A 10,094-nucleotide genomic window follows, 5' to 3' on the forward strand; every position below is an offset into this window, starting at 1 on the left:
TGGTGGTAAACAGGACACGTCAGTTCCCTGTCCTCTGTTTCATGTGTCCTTGGTTTTACCTTCTTTGCAGTACCTATCAGTGGCTGGCCTGTGAGAAGAGTCTAGAAGGAGACAATTTAGGGATAAGGCTCAAACTGGATGGAAAGAGAAACCCGTTCACTCACTGGACATGTAGTTCACCACTTACATCCACAGTAAAGTAGCTTACATTCTACCATCATTGGTCTAATCGTTCACTAGGTAAATGGCACTGACTATTTCCTGTAGGAATCATACCATCTTATTCACAACCCCAAATTGGATCCATAGAGGGGTGATGAGAGAAAAATTTGAATAATTGTTCTATTTTGTTACATCAAGAACATTGCTTCTTTTTTAAATTTTTAATTTATAATCTCAGTTCTTTCATTTACTAGTTCTGTAAAGCTGAACAAGTGATTTCATCTCTCTGTGCCCCCTCTTCCTCATCTGTGAAATAGAGATCATAAGAGTCTCCACCCTATTGGTTGTGAAAATGAAATGAGTCAATAGAGTACAGACAATAGAGTTGGATGCTTAATAACTGCTCCAAGGGATTGTGTTTTAGGGGTGCTCTCCAAGCCATCACCTCCTGCTATGCTTCAGATCCCCAAGTGAGATGACTGACTTACCCGACCGTGAAACATGAATATCACACACACACAGAGACTTATATATATGCACTCACAAAAATTCAAATACATTCCCCATTTAGGCAGACAAGAGCAGAGATGACTTCCACTGTAGCCCCAGGTTCCTGGGTGGGGTCTTCTGTTCCAGGCAACTCCATTCCTACAAACACTGCTCCCTTGCATCTTCAGGATATAACATAACCATGCAGGAGACGCATACCCTATTGGACCGCATACTTCTTTCTGTCCAAGAAGATGTTTGCGAATCAAGTACGATAGCAGGCCACCTCTTCCCCTCGGGATCAAGAAGGCCTGTAACCTTTATCTTCAAATCATCTCTCTGCTTCCAGCCGCTGCTTCTCAAAAATCCCTTGTCAGGGCTTTTCCAGGTTGCTAGTAGGAGAGACAACATAAATTAGTAGCTGCTGTTATATTTTTCTTTCATTTTTAGTAGTGAAAGTCTAATTGGTTTTCCTCTTAAGTCAGGAATAATGGAAGGATGTCCACTCTCTCCATTTCTATTTACTAGTATATGAAAACATCAGTACAGTGCAATCAGGCTAAAAAAAAAAAAATAGAATGCATCCATACTGAAAAAAATAATAAAAATAACAAATAGTTTATATTCACTGATGCTATGAAGAACCATATGTGGTTGTATAGAGTAAATCTTTTTTTCACTTTCAGCCTTTTTATTTATTTTTAAGGAAGGGAAATGGGAAAACAGCGGAGCACCATGTACTGTGTGAATATATGCCATTGTCAACATAGCCTACATTACCATGTGACACACTATAATGCACCAATAAAAAGTTAAAAGGCTGCTGTTATTTTTAAGACTCACAAGAATTTTCTTCTCTTCTGAAAACTAAATTCTGTAGTAGTATTTTCTGCCAGCCAGTAACAATGACACCCCTCCGACTCCAGGGGGCACTTTAATCCCCAGTTAGCAATGACTCTCCTCCGACCCAAGAGGGCGCTTTAATCCTCACTCCTTGTATTTTGCAGGTTCAAGACATGGGGAAGAAGCTGGATTTCCTGGTGGACATGCACATGCAGCACATGGAACGGCTACAGGTGCAGGTCACCGAGTATTACCCAACCAAAGGGGCCTCCTCACCAGCTGAAGGGGAGAAGAAGGAGGACAACAGGTATTCCGATTTGAAAACCATCATCTGCAACTATTCGGAGACAGGTGCCCCCGATGCCGCCCCCTACAGCTTCCACCAGGTGCCCATCGACAAAGTCAGCCCTTACAGATTTTTTGCACATGACCCTGTGCCCCGAGGGGGATCCAGTTCTATGAAGGTCCACGCCGGCCTCCCTTCCTCGGCGACCACGTATGTAGAAAGGCCCACCGTCCTGCCTATCTTGACTCTTCTCGACTCGCAAATGAGCTACCACTCCCAGGCCGACCTGCACGGCCCCCACTCGGACCACATCTCGCCCCGGCAGAGACGCAGCTTTACGCGAGATAGTGACACACCTCTGTCGCTGATGTCTGTGAACCACGAGGAGCTGGAGCGGTCCCCGAGTGGCTTCAGCATCTCCCAGGACAGAGACGACTACATGTTTGGCCCCAACGGGGGGTCCAGCTGGATGAGAGAGAAGCGGTATCTGGCTGAGGGTGAGACAGATACGGACACGGACCCCTTCACGCCCAGCGGCTCCATGCCTCTGTCGTCCACGGGCGATGGGATTTCGGATTCTATATGGACCCCTTCCAACAAGCCCACTTAAAGGGGTCACTGGCTGACTCCTGCTTGTAATGTAGACACACTTTGTACAGCTCACTTTCCCCCACTCAGCGCTTACCAGCAAGTCGCCATGGCTGCAGTAGTGCATGCTTGCGCGTGGTGGCCTCCCGGGGCCTTCCCGCGGCCTTCTTCCTCTCCTTGACGCCACAATGAAGCCGCTTCCTTTCCAGCATGGTTTGCATGACTTGACACTATATAAATGGCACCGCTAGTCTCTTCTAGGATACACATTTATCTGCTGTTCTTGCTTCTAATCATGATTGGACCAGTACAGGGAGAAACTATTGACGAGCCACCCCCACCCCCTCCCCGTTTGTTTCTTTGGTTGGCTGGTTTGGATTTTGGTTTGGGTTTGGTAAGCAGAGAGCATACTTTACGTTATGTCTAGGATTACTGCCCCTTTGTGTAAAATACTCTGGTAATCAGCTGTTTTCTAAAGCAAGAACATAGTTTTCTTGACAAAAACACATGGCATACCAAGAGGCACCCCACTAAGCAAATGGTAGGAAAAGATTAAGATTGTCACTGATTCTCCAAAACCAAGAATTTAAACAATTCTTAGAAAACTGGAAAAACCACCTAAAAGCTCTCTAAAGGACTTTACTTGGTCCGCCATTGTTCATTACTTTGACTCAGTTTCCCCATCTGTAAAAGGTGTTAGTAATCCCAAATATAGCATTGGAGGTGAGAAATCCCACCCCTCTCTCACACACACACACACACACACACACACACACACACACACACATCATAGACACAAATACATAAAATAGCTCCCAGTTCATGTAGCCAAAGATAATAAATTTTATGAGAAGTGGGGTGCCCTTTGGGAAGGAGCAAATTTTAGTGTCTTCAAAATAAGGTTCCAATTCATATTTCTCTTCATGTTACTTAAATACAAAACATCCATCCAGTGTAGGAATTGCAATCAAGACAGGGCCCAACAATATTATCTTTTCCAAATCCTTCCAAAATTGAGGCAACCTAGTTCTCAGGAATAATGACTTTCCTGGGATCACTCCCTTGTCCCATGAACAGCCAGGACTCAAAGCCTCCCAATTGCTGACGGCCTCTGTGATCTGGTCTTCTCTCATCATACCATCCTGCCGTTTGTACACCTGGACCTAGAAGTTATAGCAAGATACCGGTATTTTGTATACTGTGAGAAACAATTACCATAGTTTATCTACAGGGAAGAGAATATCTGCTTTTATTGAAAAAAAAACTGTTGGTGTATTGCACTTGGATTCCAGGGGAAAAAATAACACAAGAAAATGATACCCACTAATATGATGCAAATAGTCAAATTTTCTAGAACCATCCAATTTTGTTCTGCCAGATTTTTTTTTTCAGTGAAAATACTAGAACCACGCATAGCCATAAGACTCTTTGAAATGTAAGCAGACAGCCTGGAAAGCACTGCCCACTGTAGTGGTGTTAGTATTAACCATAAATCACTCTGCAGTGTCTTCAGAGATATTGCTGTTCTCTAAGAAACTAAGGATTCCTTTTGGCTTGGGCTGCGCTGTTTGTGGATGGTTGCCATGGTGACCATAGCCTAAGCAAATTCCCACGTGAAACTGCCGCAAATGTTCTCCCTCAAAGTCTTGACAAGAGCCATGGTAGCTACGGTAGACATCTAACTGAAGGCTTCACCAGTACTCCATACAGGTGTCTTGACCTGTGTTGGAGAGATTCCTCAGAGAGTAAATCCTTTCAATCCACATGTCAGCAGGTCCTGTATAAAAGACTAAGGCTATAGTAGTGCTGAAAGCCTGGCCCTTGGCTTTAGGAACTTAATATCAAAGCCTGAATTCCCTGAGCGATGTTTTACATGAAGGGTCCCATGAGTTCATGGGCATTTACCTTGAAATCTAAGGCAAAAAGTACACAAGGGTAATCATCCACAGAGGACATGAAGCTTCCTCTTTGGTTTTCCATTTTACTTTCTGGCAATCTGAAAGACAAAAGACATGGACTGTTTGGTCTGTACTCTTTTCTCCTTTCAGTATGTAATCATTAAGAAACTGTATTTCTTCCTAGGGGCTTGGTTCTTGATTCTGATACTCCTGAAATAATTTGCCAGAAATGACTGTTATATTTGGCATCCAACATGTTACCATACTGTCTCTTATATATATGAGTTATTGGAAAACAAAAAAAGATGGAGAATGAATCAAACTCTTCACACATACAAACTCTTCACATATCATAATTATTTTTCCTAACATATTTCTATCTTTGCAAAACCTACTAGCACCAATGCATTGTAAACAGGTACATTTTTCAGGAATTCAGTAGAGTTCTTTGTCAAAGGACTGATAGTTTCTTATCTCCAAGCTGAAAACATTTACCAGAAATCCAAAGTTAGAAAAACCACCTAAGTTTCTTTAAATCACCAAGAATTAAGGCTTGTATTATTTTCCAAACCACAGTCTAGCTTTTCCGCTGGACCATAAGGCCAGAAATTGGATTGTGTTAATCACCACTTTGTGTTCAGCATTTAGTAAATTGCCTTACTAGTTATCAGTGTGGACACACATAAAACAGATACTTCATGAATGAAAAAGAAGACTCATAAGAGATATTTTTCCACCTGTGAAAACAAAAAGGGAAAAGAAAAATGATCTTCTGGAATAATTATGCTTTAATGTCCCCTTCGCCCAAAAAATACAATCGAGAAAATCAAAGCAAACCTACTCAGATTGTATGCCCACAAACAGAGCTGATATTGAGTAATCAGAAGTTTAAGGATCAAGAGCTAATATAAGTGACAGGAAGAAACTGTGAGTGCTTCCACAGAACTCCTGTGTCAGACAAAAAAAATGGCATGAAGGAATAATCCAGTGGAATCAGTTAGTAACATTCTTCAAGATTGTAGTATGTAACAGTAGGGGCTGCAACTTGTCCAGGAAATCACAGTGGTTTGGGCCAAATTTCTGGAAATAGTGAAAAGTTAATTCTGTCATAAAAACTAAGAATGATTTTTCTCAGGTAAAATACTGATTCTATGTTTTGGCCTCTGTGTGTTATGATATATTATATAAAAGTTAAGAGGTAAGGCTGGGGCTCTGGTTCAGTGGTAGAGTGATTGCCTAACATGTGGGAGGCCTGGGTTCAATCCCCTACCACTGCCAATAAAAAAAAAATAAATGAAAGAAATCAAGTAATTTGAGGTTGAGTGTAGCTCAGTGATAGAACACTTGACTAGTATGTTTGAAGACCTGTGCTTAGTCCCCAGTAACCCCAACACACACACACACACACACACACACACACACACACACACGCACGCGCACACACGCACACACACACACACACACTTCATATTTTAGCAAGGTAAAAATGAATGAGATAAGCCAGCTTTAACTTTGAAAATAATAGGTAAACAGTGATCCTATTGGTCTGAGGGGGGAAAACACTTGAGATTATGAGTTTGAATATCAAATACTAGCACATGAGTAAATGGCAAAAGAATAAGAAAAAAAACACCAAATGGAGAAAATTCTTTTTCAATAACTGTATTTGTTCTTAGAACTGAGAATTAAGACTTATTAGACATGAAACTGATATTACAAAGCCCTAGTTTTCATAAAAATATAACTAGAAAACTCCAAAGTATAAAGGTCAAAACAAAGTAATTAGTTAAAAATTATGCATCCTATATCTATTTTGTATAAGGCAGTTGCTAGATGCTATCAATTGAGAGAGTAATTGGCCATAGAAAAAAACTAATATAACAAGATCTACTCATAGATTGCCTAAACCAACCTCATAATGCCATGCTACTGTAATGGGAGTATAATAAAGAAAAATTTCATTAGTTTTTTTTTTTATTTAGCAAGATTTATTAAGCACCATTGTATGCCAGGAATTATACAACAGCAATTTGGAGATCAGAAAGCCATACTTGTTGCTATAAGAAAGCTAAGAATCTGGTGGCCTCAGATATCAGAGATTCCTTCAAACCCTGTCTACTTAGAATGGAAAATACCTGATCTCATCAATACTGAAAGTTCTACATGGAAGAAAATGAGCAAAGTATTTCTACCAAAATGATAATTAACCCATCACCCCAGTGAAGCCTGATTGGGTTAGATGGGAGTTTGGATTTAGTGGCTTGGACCTTACAGCCCCAGATATGCCATGCAAGAAGGTGACCTCTGAAGAAGATTCTTGGAAACACCACCTTTCTCCTCCTCCCTAAACTACTACCTAGATAGAGACCAGACAAGGAGTAGAGCCATTTTTATTTCAACCATGCTGACCGAGAGAGGCTATGGAACAAGTCATGGCCCAAAAACTGTTTGAAGAGAACAAGACACTGTCTGTGGTAACCTGCAGATCAAATTCTTTGAGGACAAGATATGAAATTTGTTCAAGGTCCTTACAAGTCAAACACATTTCCAACATACTGCCAAACACGTCCTTGGAGACCTTCACACTTTGCTTCTCCAGAATGTGCCACAGAGCTGCTCCTTGTTTTCCATGAATATGTTTCCAAGGAACCTGGGACTGCAGAGATATTCTTTTCTTTCTGAACCCCTGGGAATCCTTAGGAATTTGCCTTTACTTGGTCATTGAAAGCATGTTCACTTCAGGATGGACTTTTTAAAAAAACTATTTCCTTTTCTGCATCCAAATCAACTCAACATTCTTGTATTACTAAAACTGAGCCAATTGCCTGGGTTAGAACATGTGAAGATATAGACTATAGCTTTTTCATAGCTTTTGTGGTAACAATAATGTCAAAGAGATAGAAAAGATATAGAGATGACCTGAATGAAAGTGTACATTTGGAGATATTCAAGAGTATTCAATTCTTCTGGCCTGTTTTGAATTTCAAATAAGACAATCAATTTATATATGTAAAGCCCCTAGTACAGGAATAGACCCATACCAGAGATTGTCATTCGTGTTTCTTTCTACCATTTTATGTAGATTCTTTTGCCTCAGTCTTTGATGTTACTTATGAACTCTAAATTTACACCCAAAACACCTTTGGAAAAAAGGGAGGTGGAGATACACTCCTAAGCATTACATGACAAGATCAGACACTTTCACCACTACTTTTAAAATATGCCCACCTCTCCAACTAAACATGATTACTTTCCTCTGTGACAACAGAGAAGAAAAGGAATGTTGGAATGAGAACAACAGGAACATGGATCCCAGCGACTGAGCTGTGGAGACTCCATTACACACTGAGGGCCAAATGTTGTGCCATTCCCCTGAAAGATGACTTAAACAAGACACTGCTGAACCAGACACACAGTTTAAGACTTCTTACCATCTCTGAGATATGATTGAAGTTCTCATGTCTTGTAAGATGATAATGTTCCATCTTCCAAACTCCTGCTGTTTTCAAAAGGACTAGTAAAACTTCCCACTTCTGAATGCAGTTGAGAACAGAAAAGAATAACAACCTCTTGGCCAGGGGCACTTCTACTGTTCACCTGACTGATTGCTTTGTCCCCTTCTTGTCCTGCCAAGTATAAACTGGTTTCACCTCTTTGGCCCATCTTGGACTAATTCCATCCCCAGAGTCACACCTCAGATTTATCTTCATCTACAGGACCAATAAACAGGATTTCTCTATGGATCTGATTTAAGGAAATGAGATATGATCTCTTCCATGATCTCTGTTACCCTACATTACTAGTTCTACCAAAGGTCTTTCTTTGCACTGACATCTCTGAATCTCACCTGAGCACAACCTGGTTCCTCACACTTTGTCCTAGAGGATTCCCCATGTTGCCCAGGTCATTACCAGATATTTTAGGACCTTCACTAAAAGCTACAGAGAAACAAACAATTCAACTTAAGACATTTTACATTTGTGTAACTAGAGTATTAACTTATGAGGTAAACAGGCCTTTGTTGGCTTACTTGAGGATCTTTGCAGTTGATTTCCACTGTACTGTATGTGGGATAAATTTGCCAGAATTTGGCAGGGATCTCCAACAGTCCTTGTTAAACCTAGTGGAAGGATGTTTAGCACTCCTGAATTCAGGCTGAACCAAAAACTTTTGAGTCAAAAAGAAAGGTGATTGAATTCTTCAATGGAAATAGTTGAAAGAGGGTTATTTTACCCAAGTCTTGTTCCTCTAAATAGCACTGTTATGGAATTAAAATTAGTTTCAGGAGAAAGTTATAGTTTTAGACTCAGTCAGAAAATGGGATCTACCGCCTGGCATGGTGGCACACACTTGTAATTCCAGCATTCGGGAGGCTGAGACTGGAGGATCACGGTTTGCAGACAGCCTCAGCTACTTAGTGAGTTCCCTTTGCAACTCAGTGAGACCCTGTTTAAAAAAATGCAAAGACTAAAAAATAGGGCTGGAGGCGTAGCTCAGAGGTAGAATGCCCCTGGGTTTCATCCCCAGTACCACAAAACTATAGGGTTTACCTATGAATAATGTGAGAATGGCTTGCAATTAACTAGTCAAAAAAAGAAACACTAATGCTTAATGTAATTCCCCTTAAACTTGTCAAGGGGGTATACTTTGAAACTGAGAGCCATGGAAAAATGATATCTTTTATATCACTGCTTCTCTCTTCCTCTGTCCACAAGACTGAAGTCAGGGAAGGCGGGAGAAACGTGTGATAAATCTTATGAGCTGCAGGAGACCTAAGACTAGGTCTCTCTTAACCATGAAATCCTCACCAGAAGTTTGTAAGGGAGGTTACTGTGAGTTACTGTAACTCACAGACAAGAAAACTGAAGCTGAGAGGGAAATAGCCTTGCCAAAAGTCTAATATTACAAGAGGAAGAGCTGGGGATTTTAACCAAAGTCCATGTACCTCCAAAGCTCATTCGGCCCTCATCCCCACCCCAGAGTCTCCCAGGTCAAATAAAGTGTTTCCCAATCAGCCCTGTGTTCTCCCACAATGCCTTGCCTTCCTCTGTCTGGTCAACTCTACAGTGAAATTATCACAGACCCACAGACTCCCAGAGGGGAAGAGGGATGCCCGGGTCTCTGTTCTACTGGGCTATTCAGTGAGTCCTTTGAGTGGTTTCACCATCTATCTGTCAGTAGCAGAAAATAATGCCATTTAAATCATCCCCCTAGTTCATGTCAGGATCCATTTGCTTTTGGAGTTTGGTAGCTGTAGATAATCCCACAAGCATCCTTTCTTCTCTCTCCCCAAGGATCTCCTGTCTTTGTTTTTAACTGAGTGAGTTCAAATGTCTCCAGGTCTCTACCTGATAGGATGCTAGTCTTTTGTCTATAAACTGTACCTTTATTTCAGGGCTTTGGAATCCTACAGAAACAGGTTATTCTACAAGAAAAAAAATTCTCTGGAGGCCAAAAGCTCAGAACAGCTGTGTCTCTTTCTCAATACTGAAAAACCAAGGTTCTACATGGAAGCCAACCAGATTTGCTAATAGAGTCCTTTTTTACCCTCTGAATACATTTCCAAGAGAACGGGAGAGATCAGTTCCATTGTCCAATCTCCAGTGTCCCCTAAGAGTTAAAATTCCAGGTGTGGGCAGAGTTCCAAGATTTGGAGAAGCCCTTCTGTCTGCCCAGCATCAGACATTTTGCTGATGGAGAGGTAAAGTAGGCTCTGCCTTATCCTGGAAAATCCACCTTCCAAAGACAGATGAACATCACCACATTTGCCAGTCTTTCCCTGTTTTAAAGAGGAAAGCATTCTCTACCTTGCTTCAGATGGGATAAAA

At 41.1% G+C, this 10,094-nt stretch overlaps 1 protein-coding gene across 1 annotated transcript in view; it reads left to right on the forward strand.

Annotated features, from left to right (window-relative positions):
- The window catches only part of KCNQ3 (potassium voltage-gated channel subfamily Q member 3), a gene marked incomplete at both ends in the record, with an annotated part of 312,050 nt that extends 309,660 nt beyond the window's left edge, over positions 1-2,390 (forward strand). The window contains one exon of the mRNA XM_080694642.1: positions 1,659-2,390. Within this exon, the coding sequence (XP_080550768.1) occupies positions 1,659-2,390 (732 nt within the window). The remainder of the gene's footprint in view (positions 1-1,658) is intronic.
- Positions 2,391-10,094: the final 7,704 nt, after the last annotated feature.

This window comes from Muscardinus avellanarius (assembly GCF_963383645.1).
Source record: "Muscardinus avellanarius genome assembly, chromosome: 4".
In the NCBI taxonomy this organism is placed as follows: domain Eukaryota; kingdom Metazoa; phylum Chordata; class Mammalia; order Rodentia; family Gliridae; genus Muscardinus; species Muscardinus avellanarius.